Here is an 18,150-nt window from a genome sequence, read left to right on the forward strand (position 1 = left end):
TGGAGTTGTGAAACTCTGATTGTATTCCAGCTTTAGAACATTTTCATCAGCCCCAGAAAGAACCCTCTTACCCATTAGCTGCTGATTCATCTGTCTTGTAGGTCTCTGAATCTACATATCTCCCTCTCCCTTTACTTTCCTTGCAATTCATCTGTAGGACCCCAAGCTGGACTAGCACCCATTTTGAAGATGTGGAAATTCAACTCTGCTGGACTTGGTTAAGCAGAAAGCCTCATTGCACAAACCAGCCAGGCAACCCTTGGCAGTGCATTTAAGCCCTTCTTTCTCCTGTAAGATGGAAATAATAGTTATTTGCCCTTCCTTATCTTCCTCAAAGGGTTGCTGAAAAAATTAAGGTAGTAGGTGAGGAAATTAGAAAAATGCCAGGACAATGATAACCACAGCAACAATGACAGAATCATGGCAGCCTCTAATTCACCTTGGCCTCTCACATCTTGAGACTCACATTTAATTTACGTACATATCCTCGAAAACAGGGCCAAGCAAAATTCTTCTATATGTTCTATTAATTTGCTTTCTCACAAACCAGGGAGCAGAGGCCCAGACAGGGTTAGTGGTTTGTCCAGGGCCAGTCAGCTGGCAGAGCAGGGACCAGGCCGTTTCTCCCCTGTCAAGTCTCTAACCTTAACACCCTCTGATGAGGTCCTGTGCTGAGACCTGGCCTTCCAGTCTGATGGGACACAGCTAGCCCTAGAGCCACGAGGTGCTCTTTTTTTTGTGGTTGTTGTTGGTGGTAATCCTCAGTATAGTGGCCTTGGGTTGTCTGAGCAAGGGACAGGGCCTCTCTCTTGGTGCCAGTTGACCATTAAAGGTCTTTCTGTTTTTACTTTCTGCATCACTCACCTTTTATCTTCTCACCCAGAGTCACTTTGATGTTTGCCCTTTAAAAGTACCAAGATTCTGGGGTGTAGCTCAGGTCATGATCTCATAGTTCATGAGTTTGAGCCCCCACATCTGGCTCTGTGCTCACAGTGGGGAGCCTGCTTTGTATCCTCTGTCTCCCTCTCTCTGCCCCAGCTCCCCCATCAAAGGTAAACATTAAAAAAATTTTTGGGGGGGGCGGCACCTGGGTGGCTCAGTTGGTTGAGCCTCCGACTCTTGACTTTGGCTCAGGTCATGAGCTTACGGTTCTTGAGTTTGAACCCCATGTTGGGCTCTGCACTGACAGTGTGGAGCCTGCTTGGGATTCTCTCTCTCTCCCTCTCTCTCTGTTCCTCCCCCCACTCACACTCTATCTCTATGTCCTAAAATAAATAAACACTTAAAAAAAAAAAAAGAAGTAGAGAGGCACCTGGGTGACTTAGTTGGTTGAGCATCCAACTTTGGCTCAGGTCATAATCTCACGTCCCATGAGTTCGAGCCCCACATCAGGCTCTCTGCTGACAGCTCAGAGCCTGGAGGCTGCTTTGGATTCTGTATCATTCTCTCTCTCTGCCCCTCCCCCACTCATACTCTGTACCCCCCCCCGTCTCTGTCTCTCTCAAAAGTAAATAAACATTAAAAAAAATTTTAAAAAATTTTTTAAGTAGAGAATAAAGGTTCGCACTCTGCTTCTTTGCTTTTGTCTCAAGTTTTCTGTCAGCATAAACTTTCCAGGACACTGTGAAAAGTGGTGCCCTTCCTCAAACGAAACAAAACAAGAATCCTCCAGAACAGAAATAATGAAGCTGAAATGCCAGTGGCTGAAGGGCCTCTCACTTGGATCTATGCCACATGGGGGAAGGAATCATCCACACAGGGATCCACCTGGAAAGACTTCCTGTGGGGACGGAAAGGCTAATGAGCAGAGCACTGGGGACTCCTGTGGCAGCGTCTCACCTTCTCTGCAGGTGTTTCTCTCAAAAACTTAACGTTTTCTTGTAGACTTGTCTCTGTTTTTTTCTAGGGGTTAGGGAGAAGGCAGTAATGTCAGTGACAAGGGCCACCTGTATCTCTTCTTCTCTCTTCCCCTCCACTTCTCTCTCTCTCTCTCTCTCTCTCTCTCTCTCACACACACACACACACACACACACACACACACACACACACACACACACTCACTTCACCTGCTGGTGAGACACCTACTGGTGTGTCCGTTGTTGGGGTCCAGGGCTTTGGGTTCCTGGAAGAACCACCTACCAAGCAGGAAGCCACCACCTTCTTAGGGTCACAGCAACCTCTAATACAATTATATCTATCTATCTCTTTCTTTTCCTCCCTCAAATACTTTTTTTTCTGGAAAAGTTTAATTTGAAGACTTTATTTCCTAGCTGATTGCAGAAACAAACCACAAAATGCAACATGCTGCTCTTTGGAGGTACTTCAGGCTCTCTTGCTTTGGTCAAGGGAAAAATCCCTTCCCCAGGGGCACTTGAGGCTTTTGACAGGAAGGGAGAATCTTCCTTGGTATGTGCTCAGCTCCATCATCCCCCACTTCTGCCTGAGCCCTCAGCCCCAAACCCAAATTTATCCTCATTCGTAATTGCTCAAACCTTAATGACCGCAATGGGTATCTGGCTGGTTCAGTCAGTAAACCAGAGTGTGCAACTGACTCTTGATCTCGGGTTTGTGGGTTCGTGCCCCATGTTGGGTGTAGAGATTACTTAAAAATAAAATCTTACACACCCACCCACACACACCCACACCCACACCCACACACACACACACACACACACACACACACACCCTAATCACTGGGACGCCCGAGTGGCTCAGTTGATTAAGCATCTAACTTTTGATTTTGGCTCAGGTCATGATCTCACCATTTGTGGGTTTGAGCCCTGCATCGTGCTCCATGCTGACAGTGTGGAGCCTGCTAGGGATTCTCCCTCTCTCTTTCTCTCTCTCTCTGCCCCTCCTCCAGGCATGCCTGCGCACTCCCTCTCTCCTTCTCAAAACAAACATTAAAAAAACCCACCCTAATCATTACATGAGTGTTTGTCCTTCCAGAGGAGTGCAATCTTCTTTAATTATACTTAGGATTAGGCCAAAGATTTGTTTCAATTTGGGATTTACCTTCCTAGCCAGCCATAGGCTTTCTTAGGACAGGGTTTCCCAAGCTTCAGCCTTTTATGTGCCACGATTCTTGTTACCCTTGCATTATCTCCTGCACCATTTTTTACTTAATATTTTTTCCTAAACCAACTCACTGACCCCTCTCAGGTACATTCATTTCCAAAGGAAACCTTATGGTTGATCTTAGCCAAAAGGCCGAGAAGCGATTCAAAAGGAAACTTTTAAAAAGTTACGTAAATGGAAATCAGGGTCATGTGTCTTAAATAAAGGGGTAACCCTAAATATATGTTTCAAGGAAAACAAAACAAGGTGACTAGCCTGGTTCTGTCCTCTAGGGCTCTGATCCCGGGATTCGTCACTAGCTTGCGTGCTCTCTCTCTTGCAAGAGGAGATTATCACGTGTTACAGACTTCCTGAGGCTTTCATTTTGGCTTAATTAGGGTAGAAACCATAATAGAAAAGGGGAAAAACTTTCTGGCCACAGGGGTCATTGTTTCTAATGTCCCTGCACCATCTACAATGACCTCTTGTTCCACTACTTTGGGAAACCCGGTTCTAAGAGATTGGGCTAATGCGGTCTGGAAGACTATGTCTTCCTTCCCTGCCCAGTGAAATCTTTTTCACCTTTATATTTCAAAACAAACATGCCCTGGGGGAGAAAACCTTATGCCTTTGGTCAGGACACAATGTCTTGGAGTTACCATAGGATCTTTTCTTCACCACCTTCTGCACAATTAGTCACCAAGTAGTGACACTGGATTCTGCCTTCTCAAATCATTCCAGCTCTGGCCCCTCCTCTTCCCTCGGCATCTTCTCTGGCGCAGACTCTAATCGCTTCTCTCCCAGATTATTTTAATCCGAGCCCCTCTGTCTCTAGTCAGAACCCTCTTCCCATCTGTTCTCATTCTGCTAATGTGAGCTTCCCCGAAAACACAAATCAGAGGTTACTCCTCCATTGAAAACACCCCCAGAGCAGGGTGCCTGGGTGGTTCAGTCAGTTTAAGCGTTCGACTTCAGCTCAGGTCCTGATCTCATGGTTCGTGGGCTCCAGCCCCACTTCAGGCTGTGTGCTGACAGCTCAGAGCCTGGAGCCTGCTTCGGAGTCTTAGTCTCCCTCTCCCCTGCTCACACTCTCTCTTTCTGTCTCTCAAAAATGAATAAACATAAAATTTTTTTTAAATAAATAAATAAATAAACTTAAAAAGCAGACCCACTAGTACTAAGAGTGACCAGGAAGGCCACTCAGGCTAAAACCATGGTCATTTTCCTAGGAGCTCTCTGGGGATATTTGCATTTTTGCTGGGTTAAGGCATGGCGTTGCTTGGGAGGTCATTTGTTAACAGTGCCCTGTAGGAAGAGCTGACGACGGGAGGAATGGGACACCATCACACGAGTCTTGTTGGTTTTGGCCAAGGAAGGAAAAGATTATGAGATGCCACCTATTTTGTGGAAGGGGTTGAAAGGTTTGGGTACCTGGAGAATGATTTGGAGGATTCTGGTGAGAAGAAAGAAGGGTGCCCAAAGATGAACTACCCGGTCCACCACTTGTCTCCCATAATAAATCAGTGATGTTCAGTACTTTGCCCCTAGCACCTAGCTCAGAGCCTCACACCTCCTGGAGACAATAACTACTTGTTAAATGACTGAATAAACATAATATCCTACATCAGTGCCTCCATTAAAGCATATTGCTATTCTTCTAAATATTTCTATTAATTTTATTTAAAAGATCTAATTATTGGGGCGCCTGGGTGGCTTAGTCGGTAAAGCATCTGACTTCGGCTCAGGTCATGATATCACAGTTTGTGAGTTCAAGTCCTGCGTCGGGCTCTGTGCTGACAGCTCAGAGCCTGGAGCCTGCTTCGGATTTTGTGTCTCCCTCTCTCTCTGCCCCTCCCCCACTCACGCTCTGTCTCTCTCTGTCTCTCAAAAATAAATAAATGTTAAAAAAAATTTTTTTAAAGATCTAATTATTAAATTAACTTTGACATCGTACAAAAGATGATGGTACTAAAAATTAATTCATAATCGTTACCACGTTTTCCCTTCTTTGTATTCTCAGCCAATATCTATGTTCATCCATTAGTTTTAATTACCCGGTGGACACAGGTGCATGCTTGTAAAAGTTCAAAACTACACAAATATAGAGGATAAAAGTTGTGTAAATGGATAGATCATAGTTCGTTTTTATATAGCTGTAATTCTATATGTGGTTTTAGATTTCTATTTTTTCACTTACTTTGTAAATCCTTTTCCATGTCTGTAATAGTCATTAGTTTTAATGACCCGAAAGTTCTCCAGTTTATTTATTTGTAATCTCTACACCAGTGTGGAGCTTGAACTCATGACTGTGAGATCAAGAGTCATGTGCTCTGCCAACTAAGCCAGCCAGGCACCCCATAATGACAACAAAAGTGCTAATAATTTTATGTCATACTTAATTTATTCCCCTATAATTATATGTTTTCCATTTTTAAGTACTGTGTAATGTTGCTATAAATAGAATATGTATATATATATATATTTTTTCTTCTTTTGAATTATTTTCTTGAAATATATTTAATTGTGATTTCTTGGCATAAATAAACAGATATACATTTACTATTCTATGGAATTTTTGGTTTTGCAGAAACAGCCTGTGGCCTAAAATTTTTTGAGAATGGTTAATATCTATAATAAGTCAGCAAAAATTTTAATGTCTTTACAGTGATCAAAAGTTATATTAAATGCACTTTTGCCTTTCAGACTTTACAATTTGAGTGGGCAGGCTAACCAATTTGCCCTTGGAAAGGTAATGCATGTCAGCAAATGAATTCCAAATTAAAAAATGCAGTGAAGGGTGATATGTGAGCATGTGATCTGTTAGGCAATGTGATGAATGCTTTATCTAGGTTTTATTTAATTACCAAAGGAGCCCTATGAGATAGCTCCATTTTGAAGACAAGGTTTAGGTTTTTCAGAGAGGTTCTGTAACTTGTCCAATGTTGCACAGCTAATAAGGTGTTGGAGATGAAGTGTAGACTCCAGAGCCCATGCTCCTACCCATTCCATAAGGGAAATTAGACCACTTGTGGGAAGGATGGATCTGAGAGGCTTCTCAATACCAACTATCTCTTAATTGGGTTTTTTTTGTTTTACAATCTGTATTTGAAAGGAGCTTAAGAAAATTATGAAGTAAACTGGATGCAACTTCATCAATACATGAGGGCTTTTTTTTTTTTTTTAAGTATAGTTGACATACAATGTTACATTAGTTTCAGGTGTACAATATAGTGATTCCACAACTCCAAATTATGCTGTGTTAAAGATGAGGATCCTAGGTGGAAAAATTTCCTTTCCACATGGCTAACTATCAAATGCCTTTTAATAAGTAGTTGTGTGGAGTGACAGACCTTCCAGCCAAATCAAGCAAGCAGAACCCGTGTCCTCTGGAGACCTATCCATGTGACTATGCAGAGGACATGGATGTTTGAACAATGAACCAAGAGCAAATGCATTACAAGGCAAGAGAAAATATTTACTCTGTATCAATCAGGCATTGGACTTTTCCACCGGAGCAGGCTTGAGAGGAAAAGGAAGAAGTCTTCCTGGAAGCAGTGGGAGACAAAAGTGAAGAATGGATGATGGATGCTACTTTGGGTTTAACTTTAGAGACCAAAGATAGAAGGTCTGAGGAGTGGGGCCAATTCCAGTCCAAGTTTTACTGGCCTCTTGCCTGGGACTAGGTCTACCTCACCAATCAGAGGCCAGCCTCTTATTTCACCCGATGTTGGTCATCTTCTGCCCACTGGCCCAGGGTGTCCCACTGTCCTGGGATGCAGAGACAGGCTGTGTGGCAAGTTCCTCCTTTGATGGGCATAAAAGCCGGATCCTGTTATCTCCTGGCAAAGGTACTGTGTTCAGACCTCCCTATGTCCCCTGCACAGTTGAGGAGGCATCAGGTTTGTCTTGTGATGGTAGAACTCCTTCCTAGCAGCATTCTGGAGGAAAATTCCATCAATGCCTTCTAGATTTCAATGTGTCCTCTTGGCTTTATCCAATATACTTAATACATAGTAATCAGTCTGCAATATCCCAACAGTAAATTCCACTGCCAGTAACTCCATCCCCTGGCTTGTGTTTCGCTGCAGTGCGTCATCACGTGGCTCTTACTTAGGCTCAGAGACGTGTGCACAAGTCTCTTTCTTCAAAATTCACTTTGTTTATTCAACACTTATAAATCACTGACCATGTACCATGTACTATTCTGTTTTTCTACTATAGTAACTCATTTAATCTTCACTACAATTCCATGAGGTGTTACTACTATTTAGCAGATGAGGCATAGAGAGGTTAAGCAATTTGTTTGATGATGCACAGCTAGGAACTGGCAAAGCTGAGGTTCAAACCTAGGCAGGTGGACTCCAGAGTCCCTGATCTTAACCTCTGAACTATGCTATCTCCAGGAGACCTTCAGAGTGATCCCTGATGGATGTCTGTTAATATCATGAGAAGGACATAAAGCTCAAGGGAGGGCAAGGGAGGCATAGCCTCAGAAGTATAGCTGATCAAGAGATGTAGAGGTGTTTTAAGAATAAACTTACATTGCCCAGGAGGCCCAGACACCCTCTCCCCAATTTAATGAGTGTTGGTCTCCGTTTGTGCCAAACCATTAATTTTTGCCTACTGACAGTGGTTGCGGATTGCCCTCTTTCTGCAGCCCTTAAGTCTGGATTTTTAAGCCGGCTTTATTTACAAAGGAGTTTGCAGTATTAACTGTGTGATGTTCTCCTGCCAAATAAACTCTTCTTAGTCCTCTGCCTTCCAGACATTTCAACTAATAGAAATGCCAAAGCCGTTGCCCAGCACACATGTGCAACACCATGAAGGCCTTGTCTCTCATGCTTCTGGAGAAGGTGCACAGAATTCACATTGTAATCACCTGGCAATGCTGTTGCAGAGCTCCTGGGGTCAAGATTCTCCACAAAGGGTTGCTTGGAGCAGTCAGTGCCCTAAAGAATTTGCCCGCCTATAAAGGGCCTTTGTCCTTTGTCATCTGATATTTGTGTAGTTTATTTTTTTAAGGAAACATTTTTTTCACATGTATTATTTTATGGGATCCTCCAAACAATCCCATAAGGTAGAAGTTTGGGAAGAGATTACAGTCTTCATTTGGGAGACAGGAAACTAAGGCACAGACAGGTGACTTGCCCAGGGTCACTCACTAAGGATGGCAGAGCCAAGGTTTAGTCTCAGCTCGACTGCCTTTGGCAAGTCACAGTATCTCTCTGGGTCTTGCTTTTCTTACCTATAGAGTAATGGTATTGGAATAGGGGCTCTGTAAGTGTCTTTTCTTTTCTTTTCTTTTTTTTTTAATTTTTTTTTTAACGTTTATCTATTTTTGAGACAGAGAGAGACAGAGCATGAACAGGGGAGGGTCAGAGAGAGAGGGAGACACAGAATCTGAAACAGGCTCCAGGCTCTGAGCAGTCAGCACAGAGCCCGACGCGGGGCTCGAACTCACGGACCGTGAGATCATGACCTGAGCCGAAGTCAGACGCTTAACCGACCAAGCCACCCAGGCACCCCTGTAAGTGTCTTTTCAACTCAACCATTGTGTAATACTGAAATGCAGAAGAAATCCTTTTCCCTGAAAGATCTGGCTATCAAGACTCCTGAATTTCACATTTCCATCTGTCTTATTTGTGTCCACACTGGGATAGGACTTCATTATCTCCCGGTGAGCCGGGAGTGTATTTCTCCTATCTCCCTCCTTATACTATAGAGTGTTTTTTTGGAAGGGCTCTCTCTCCTATGCTCCGTAGGGACATCATTATATTAAGGAGGCAGAATGCTGTTGTAAGTGTAACAATGTATTTGCCTCAAAACCTGTGGCTTGTAACTTTTCAGTGCCCTTGATGATGATAATGATAGCTGAAATCAATACAGCAGGTACCATGAGTCGGGAACCGTACCAGATGGTTGACGTGTATTATCTTATTCTTCAAAACCACCCGAAGACATACGTATTGTTATCATTATTGCCACATTATGGAATGGACAGATTGGAGAAGTAGAAGAATTTACTCAGGATCACATACCTGATTAGGCAATGGACTCTGGATTCAATCCCATGCAATCTGTCAGCAGCACTTAACTGCTAAACCACACCCCATGGCTTCTCCTAGGAGAAAGGGGGATTGTACTTTGCACACATTTTATTTCCTTTAAAAACTTATTATGTAATATTTAAGATAGAAAAAAAGGCACATTATGCAGATAGTGTTTCCTCATTAATTATATATATCTCTGTATCTATTTATCTCTTTCTTCTGCTGCATGCCAAACACTGTCCTAGCATTTGGAATGTAGCAACAAATTCCTCCAGACAGACAGGGTCAGGAGGGAATTAAGGCAATATTAGAAAAGTCAGTAAGAGTTCATTATCCAGTGTCACCTATGTGTCCAGCATTATGCTCAGCAAGCGTAACTAAAATATCAGAAGACCCTTCTCAGAGGAAACCACAGAAAGCGACTTAGTTTGGTTTAGAAACTAAGTTTGACTTAGAGCAGAAGGAAGTCATTAAGTTTGGTACAAAGAAATGAATCTGTTTACAAGGACAAGGTAGAAAAAAAGAATGCCATTATTTAGAACTGTATTTTGTAAGCATCACAGGCAAAAAGCAGCTAGGGTGGTGGTTTTGTGTAGTGGAAAAGGCTCTATCCCAGGAGTCAGCCACCCTTTAATCAATCAAGCACTTTCTGATAAGGTGTGGATGCTACTGAAAACCAGGTAGACAGGTCGCTGCCCTCCTAGAGATTATAGTCTGGTGAGAATAATCCCGTCTTGAGTCACTGCCAGGCTCTAATTTGACCTTGGACAAATAACTTCTCCTGCCCCAATTCTGCAAAATAAATGGGGGTCAGACTAGCGGATCTACTCCTCAAATTCTGAGCCCCAGGCGTATCTGCTGTCGCAGCGCCCTGGGGAAGGTGGGCTAGGCTCCCTGGCCCTGCGCCACGGCCTGCCGGACGCCGGGGGCGCCGCTCGGGCCCTGAGAGCGTTCGCGTTCCGAAAGCGCTTGTCCCTCGCGGCGCCCCGTCGGCCCCGCCGCCGCTGCCGCCGCCGCCCGCGGAGCCGGAGGAGGCGGAGCTGGCGCTGTCCCGGCTCCCGAGCAGGGAAGCAGCAGAGGAGGCGGCGCGGCGGGCCCCGGCCGAGGCTCGGGCGGGGTGGCGGGGGAGGCTGGCAGCGGCGCCGGTAGTGCGGGGAGAGGGGCGCCGTGGGCTGAGCGCTCCCGGCGAGAGGAGTCCGCTCCATGCGTGCGGGCCGAGCCCGGCCCCTGCGAGCCGCCGACATGAAGAAAGACGTGCGGATCCTGCTGGTGGGAGAACGTGAGTCCGCGCACCGGGGCCGGCCGCGGCCACCGCAGCCCCTGCCGCCCCGGGCCTGCTCGCCCCTCTCCGCGCTCTCGGGCCTCCCAGCCCCTTAGCTCTTCCCTTTCGGCAGCCCGCTGGCGGCCCTCAAGCTCTCACCTCACCGTGGGCCCTCTTAACACATCCCGACCCTGACCCCCAGTCGTCCTCTCGAGCCTTGTCTCTGTGAGTCTCTGACCGCCAGCCTCATCTCTCCGAAGGTCCTCTCCTCCTTTTCCGCTTCGAATCCTTTCCTCCTGGGCCTCAACGCGTTTCCGAGGCCGCTTGCCTTTCAGACCCTTTTCTCTTCGTGGAGAGTCCCTTGTCACTGCCGGGCAGGTGCTGAAACAGGCCGACTGACCAATTGGGATGGTGTGAACTGGCTCCCGGGGAAGCTAGGGGGAGGGGGACGCAGGACTGTTCGACTTGCGGACAAGGTCAGGTTTCTGCCTTTTTTTTTTCTTTTTTCTTTTTTCTTTTTCTTTTTCTTTTTCTTTCTCTCTTTGTCTCTTTCTTTCCTTCTTTCCTTCTTTCTTTCACGTTCGCAGTCTTCCCACCCTCTGGCATTGACTTCAAGGTAGGGAGCGTTTTTAGAGATACTTGCACTTTACATTGGAATAACTTCTGTTATGCTCTCTGTTTCCTCAAAAATTTACTGTCAAGTTCAAGTTATACAAGTTACACAAGTGCTTAATGAATGAATAATTATCTGGGGAGGGTTCTTTAGTTGAGAGAATTATTCTTACCCTAAAGCCTAATTTACTCTCCTCTTTTTAAGTATTATTTATTCCGTAGCTTGGTAATTATTTTATAAATAACAGGCACACAGGAAAACAGGCACATACACATAAGACCCCCTAGAAATTCTTAGATTTCACCCCTTTAAGATATAATAAAGGAGAAATGCCTCTGTTTACTGACTTGGGGACAGGACAACAGGGACTTCTTGATATCACTTGGCTGGTTACATGACTCACTTGGTAGGACTAAAATAAGAAAGTGGGCTGGGAGAACTGAATTGTTTGTTTGTACATTAGTTAATGCTCTGCCATTGCTGTTTTGAAGCATTCTTTTCCAAACTCCATTTCAGCCTAGAGTAGCCCCTCCAGGTCACTGTGATGCACTCCCAAGCAAGAAAGCTAACACATTTTTACCCTTCTCTGTAGTGTTCTTTGATATTCATTGAAGTCTCTGTTCACCTGCTCTGTGGAGAAGTCTTTAGAATCAGAATTTGGAAGTAAGCTTGGCCTGACACTGTTGTCTTTTGGGTTTGCAGTTGTGAATTTTAGTCTTTATTTATTATTGTATCTTAATCTGTATTTTGCATCAGTTTCCTTGACAAAGTTCAGGAAGGTGTTACTTAACATGTGATTCATAGCTGATGCATTTGGAATATGGTAGGGAAAGTGAGTAGACGAGCCACTTAAAAAGCTGATCCTTAACTGTCATAAAATCGTTTTATAGTATGGTGATTGTAATGCTAATGTTCTAAAAGCAGAAATCCTATGTTTTGGTTTTAGTTTTAGGAAGCATATAATTCGTCTGTGAAACATCTAAATGGAAATGCTATATATACGTAAGATATATTGACAGCCTTAGGACATTTAAGTTAAAACGTTAACAGTATTACTTATTTAGAAATACACAAAAGAACTAAAAATTTGTTGAGAAAATTAAAAGCCATGTTCTGCAGATATGAAAGCAAACAGGAGAGTTGAGAAAAGTGTCCATGCAAGAGTGTTTTGATTATAGGGAGTTACCTGACTTAAGAGAAAGTCTTAGTTTTTGAGGAAGACGTTTTTCTTGAAAAGGTTTGTACCAAAAGCTTTAGGCCAGCTACCATATATATAATTTTTTTCACATTTAAAAATATTAGGATTATATTTATGTGAAATATGTAATTTTAGTGAGTTTTATTAAAGGTTGGTATTTTGGGAGGAAAAAGTTGGAAAGATTAGTTTTCTTTTTTTTAAATTCATTTTGAGAGGGAGAGAGTGCGCACATGTGTGTACTTGTGCAACTGTGTGCACATGATTGGGGAGGGGCAGAGAGAGAATCCCAAGCAGGCTCCAAGCTGAGCAGCACACAGAGGTCAAAACCATGAACTGTGAGATCATGACCTGAGTTGAGATCAAAAGTTGATGTTCAACCGACTGAGCTGCCCAGGTGCCCCAGAAGCATTATTTTTTGAGATTTAATATAAATATTTGTTAGCTTTAGCCTACCTGCCCCACTTTAAATGCTAGGTAAACGTAACTGTGACGAAGGCTATTTTAATACTGGTCCAACACATGAATTTATCTGGGAAACCACTTTTTTAGGTAGAAGTGGTAGTAACTTAGTTGTCATTTTAAGATGGTTAATTAAGAGAAATGGGAAAAGCAAACAAACAAACAAAATCCCCACATCATTTCTGGTATTATTGTAGAGCCTGTTCCTTTGCTTTCACTTCAGTACATCTTATTGCTGTTAGCATCTGTCCCAGAACCACACAGCAGCTGCTTCATTCACTGAAGCTCCCAAATAGTTGTGAATGGTTTCAACATTCTCTTGGCTAAACCTATAATGTCCTCCGAAGGTGAAACAGATCTTTTTTTGGCCCATCCAGAATCTGGATTCTGATCCATCCAGGCTTAAATGCTAACTGATGCTTACTGTCTGTTTAGTGCTTAGATCAAAGAAGTTAGATTGTCTATGAATTTTAAGGTAATTATTTGCAGAGAAAGCCAAAGTGTTTTAAATATCATTTGCACCTTATCTTAATTATTGAACACAGTGAATACCATTCAGGCCATGTTAAAAGTCAGTTGCCATTCTTGAAACAAAACAAAAATTTTAAAATCATTAAAAATGCAAGCATGCAAAACAGTTCTCAGGTTATGATTTTTCATGGTCAGATTCTTTGGCCAGAATTTGTGTTTAACGATGTTTGTGTTAGTATGCTTAACAAATGTCCTTGTTGCAATAAAATTAGCATGAGCCTTAATACCCTTTTATCTAAATCATGTAGGTACATTAAAATTACACAAGATTTAGTTTTAGCGAAGTCTTGTTTTTAAGTTGAGATACGTTTGTCTTCTGATCAAACTCATTAAGAAAGTGGAACTGTTACCCTCTTTTTGAATGAATCTGGTCAGAGGCACCTGGGTGACTTGGTTGGGCATGCGGCTTCAGCTCAGGTCATGATCTCACAGCTCGTGGTTTTTTTGGTTTTCTTTTAATTTTATTTTTTGTTTTTTAAGATTTACATCCAAATTAGCATATAGTGCAACAGTGATTTCAGGAGTAGACTCCTTAGTGCCCCTGACCCATTTAGCCCATCTCCCCTCCCACAACCCCTCCTGTAACCCTCAGTTTGTTCTCCATGTTTATGAGTCTCTTCTGTTTTGTCCCCCTCCCTGTTTTTATATTATTTTTGTGTCCCTTCCTTTATGTTCATCTGTTTTGTCTCTTAAAGTCCTCATATGAGTGAAGCGATAGGATTTTTGTCTTTCTCTAATTTCACTTAGCATAATACCCTCCAGTTCCATCCACGTAGTTGCAAATGGCAAGATTTCATTCTTTTTGATTGTCAAGTAATAACTCCATTGTATATATATATACCACTTTTTCTTCATCCATCCATCGATGGACATTTGGGCTCTTTCCATACTTTGGCTATTGTTGATAGTGCTGCTATAAACATGGGGGTGCATGTGTCCCTTTGAAACAGCACACCTGTATCCGTTGGATAAATGCCTAGTAGTGCAATTAATTGCTGGGTGGTAGGGTAGTTCTATTTTTAGTTTTTTGAGGAACCTCCATGCTGTTTTCCAGAGTGGCTGCGCCAGCTTGCATTCCCAACAGCTCATGGTTTTGAGCCCTGCCATCAGGCTCTTTGCTGACAGCTCTGAGCCTGGAGCCTGCTTCGGATTCTGTGTCTCCCTCTCCCTCTGCCCCTCCCCTGCTCGCTTGCTCTCTCTCTCTCTCTCTCTCTCTCAAAAATAAACAAACACTAAAAAAAAAAGTTTAAATGAATCTGTCACTCTTACCCAATGTCTAACTGATTAGCTTATCATCGAAACTAGTTGAAGCCACTACAAGCTTCGACTGGCTCTGGCCTAGGCTTTTGTAATATCTCCTTACCCAGTCTCCCTCCTTCTAATTTTGTCCATTCTCTATGTAGCAGGTAATCATCTTTAAAAAAATATCTCAGATCCTGTTACCTGTTTTTAAAATTCTTTGATGATTTCTCCTTTGACTTACAAGAAAAGTCCAGACTTCTTTATGCAGGCCTGCAGATACCATCACAGTCTGGCCCTTGCTTCACTCTTGTAGTGCTGTCTACTGCTTTCTCTACAAGAAGTCCCTGACTCAGGCAGTTCTTGTGTGCATATTTGTTCACTTGTCTTTTGGGCTGGAAAGTAAGCTTCATGAGGGTGGTGGATTTGCCTCGTTTTATTGCTGTATACCCTGTGCCTGGAATAGGCCTGTCACAAAGTGGGCACTCAAATACAGTTGACCTTAGGTGGCTTAGTTGATAAGCGTCTGACTCTTGGTTTTTGACTCAGGTCATGATCTCATAGTTGTGAGGTTGAGCCCTGCATCGGGCTCATGTTGGGCGTGGAAGCTGCTTAAGATTCTGTCTCCCTCTTCCTCTACTCCCCTACCGCATGAGTGCTCTCACTCTCAAAAAAAAAAAAAAAAAGTCAAATACAGTTGACCCTTGAACAACATGCAGTTCAAACTGTGTGGGTCCCTTTATACAGGGATTTTTTTTTACACTACTGTAAATATTTTCCTTATGATTTTCTTTTTTTTTTTTTTTTTTAACGTTTGTTTATTTTTGAGAGAGAGAGAGCACGCCTGCGCACAAGCAGGGGAGGGGCAGAGGATCTGAAGCTGGTGCTGATGGCAGAAAGCCTGTTGCAGTTTTCAGACTCTCGAACCATGAGCTCATGACCTGAGCCAAAGTCGGACGCTTAACCACCCAGGCACACCCCCCCTTATGATTTTCTTAATAACATTGTCTTCTCCAGCTTACTTTATTGTAAGAATACAGTACATAATACATAAAATATACAAAATATATGTTAATAGACTGCTTATGTCATTTGTAAGGCTTCCAGTCAACAGTAGTTATCAGTAGTTGAGTTTTGGGGGAGTCAAAAGCTATCTGAGGATTTTGGACTACCAGGGGGGTGGAGAGTTGGTTGGCGCCCCTAACCCCCACGTTGTTCAGAGGTCTTCTATAGCTTTTGGAAGAATGAATGAGTTTAGGTTAGTTGCATTTATTTAGACTTTGCTTGTTTTCCAAATCACTCTTAGTCATAAAAATTTGATTCTTTTTCTTTCTTTCTTTCTTTCTTTCTTTCTTTCTTTCTTTCTTTCTTTCTTTCTTTCTTTCTTTTAATTTTAAAAAGAGACAGCACAAGCTGGGGAGAGGGGCAGAGAGAAAGGGAGAGGGAATCCCAAGCTGGCTCCATGCTTAGCATGGAGTCCAATGTGGGGCTTGATCCCACGACCCTGAGATCGTGACCTGAGCCAAAATCAAGAGTTGGGACGCTTAACTGAGCGAGCCACCAAAGTGCCCCTGCTCATTCTCCTTTCTCAAATCCGGTCTGATATGTGGTTGCTGTTAGCATTTGAAGGGGCAGTGTTCATCCAGTCTCTTGTTCCAGGTTCTTAGCTTTGTTTGACCTGGGAGATTCCTGTGTTCTGGCCATAAAGTATACCAGTGACTTCTAATGATGGGGTCACGTCTATTCCATGTCTTGGCTGCCCCAGTTCTATTCCTTGCCAAAAGAAATAGAAACACCAGAGGTCGGGGCACCTGGGTGGCTCAGTTGGTAGAGTGTCCGAGTTGGCTCAGGTCATGATCTCACAGTTCATGAGTTCTAACTCCTGCATTGGGCTCTGTGCTGACAGCTCGGAGCCTAGAGCTTGCTTTGCATTCTGTGTGTGTGTGTCTCTCTCTCTCTGTTCCTCCCCTGCTCACACATTGTCTCTCTCTCAAAAATAAAGATTAAAAAAAAAAAAAAAAGAAACACCAGAGGTCATCTTAGTGGGACTGGGAAACAATTCTTCAGGCATAAGATAAGAGTCAAAGAAACTTCAGTAATAAGCTAGCATTTATGGTAGAAAAAACTTTCTACAATCCTTTTAAAGCCGTATTGCTTTCCATTCTGGTCTTTGTTAAATGATATTTGAAGATTAAACTCCATTTTCAGTTATACTGTGTTTAGTACCTGGATGATAGTCTGTGACCGAGCATGTTCAAGCATAGTCTACATAGTCTTTTCTGTTCAGATAGAGTCTATTCTGTATCATTCTCACATCTGTATTAAAACTCATCTTTTTGTTCCTCTGGCACCATTTGGGCCCTAGTGTTGATGTAGTTCAAAGGAGAGGGATAGACCGTAACATTGTTCTTCTGCAGCCCAGATAGTCTGATTTGATCAATGAAATTTTCCTTTGGAACAATACTCAGCTATTGCCACAAATGCCAAAGTTTCCCAGTTAAAATTCTAACTCCATAGTCACCCTCCTGCTCCCTGTGTATTCTAATTTCCTAATTTAGGAAGAGTCAACAAGGCTTCTTAAGAAGCCAATAAAAATGAGGAGTAGGGCCCTTTGCCACTTAAAGCACGGGGTGTTTGTTATCAAGAAAAATAGCCAATATGGCTGGTAGGATGGTATTTGGAACTAGAAAATGTTATTTCTGCTTCATGAATATTAGGAATTTGCTGTCATTTAGAAGTAGATGTTCAAAAGATGTGATGAAAAGACAAATTTTTAGCCTGGATAAATCTAGATAATTTGTTCTATAGTGATGAATTATGTTTCCCATGGATGACCTACTTAGAAGCGTGGAGTGTCAGACAGAACTGTAGCATGTTGTGTTGAACTGAATCAGAAGGCCTTCTCTCTTTGGGGATAATTGTGACCGTGCCTTTTGTTCTTACAGATCACTTCAGTGTTTCTCAGGCAAAACAGAGGAAATAGAGACCATTAAATGGCTAGTTAACAAAGAATAATTTTTTGTCCTCCATATAATATAATATACTTATATCAAATACATATATTTTTACATGTATTTATTTATACTTAGGTATTATAAATTATGTAACAATATCATATATTATATTTATCTTGCATATAAAATTTAATTGGTAGAGTAATTAGAGAGGTTTCTTCCTTTATGGAAATTATTTTTTGGAGCAGTTAAAAATATGCAGTGTTTATACTCCTGCCATTGTCAAAGAGCCTTTTTGATTGCAGGCTTATTTAAATAATTTTTAAGGGGCGCCTGGGTGGCTCAGTCGGTTAAGCGGCCGACTTCGGCTCAGGTCATGATCTCGCAGTCAGTGAGTTCAAGCCCCGCGTCGGGCTCTGTGCTGACAGCTCAGAGCCTGGAGCCTGTTTCAGATTCTGTGTCTCCCTTTCTCTGACCCTCCCCCGTTCATGCTCTGTCTTTCTCTGTCTCAAAAATAAATAAACGTTAAAAAAATTTTTTTAAAATAATTTTTAAAATTTAGTATTCTAAAATGTCTTCCTTGTTTTTAAGGTCCTCATTTATTTTTGCAGTTAAGATTAGCCTAAAGTTAGTGGCCTGTTGTAATTTTAAACCTGCCGATTCCCTATTTCTTTGATAGTCTTACTCAGGGTTTGGTTGTTAAGCCTTAAGGGAAGCAAAAAGCTCTAGTTTAGATTCACTGAAGCATTTCTTAACTTAATCACATCTGATCTTTTATTAAAGTAGCT

The 18,150-nt window shown here is 42.6% G+C and overlaps 1 protein-coding gene across 9 annotated transcripts in view; it reads left to right on the forward strand.

Annotated features, from left to right (window-relative positions):
* The first annotated feature begins 10,140 nt into the window (after positions 1–10,140).
* Positions 10,141–18,150, forward strand: part of RHOT1 (ras homolog family member T1) — a 90,977-nt gene continuing 82,967 nt past the window's right edge. For 3 of the 9 annotated variants that reach the window (XR_006196359.1, XM_042914890.1, XM_042914889.1), the window contains exon 1: positions 10,146–10,386. Coding sequence is in view for 6 of the 9 variants with exons in the window: in XM_042914890.1 (XP_042770824.1) it covers positions 10,311–10,386 (76 nt within the window). In the remaining 3 variants the exon portion in view is untranslated. Of the gene's footprint in view, positions 10,387–10,569; positions 10,594–18,150 lie in introns of those variants that run through there. The other 6 variants (XR_006196358.1, XM_042914885.1, XM_042914888.1 and 3 more) reach the window with 4 other exon arrangements.

This window comes from Panthera leo, chromosome E1 (genome assembly GCF_018350215.1).
Source record: "Panthera leo isolate Ple1 chromosome E1, P.leo_Ple1_pat1.1, whole genome shotgun sequence".
Classification (NCBI taxonomy): Eukaryota; Metazoa; Chordata; class Mammalia; order Carnivora; family Felidae; genus Panthera; species Panthera leo.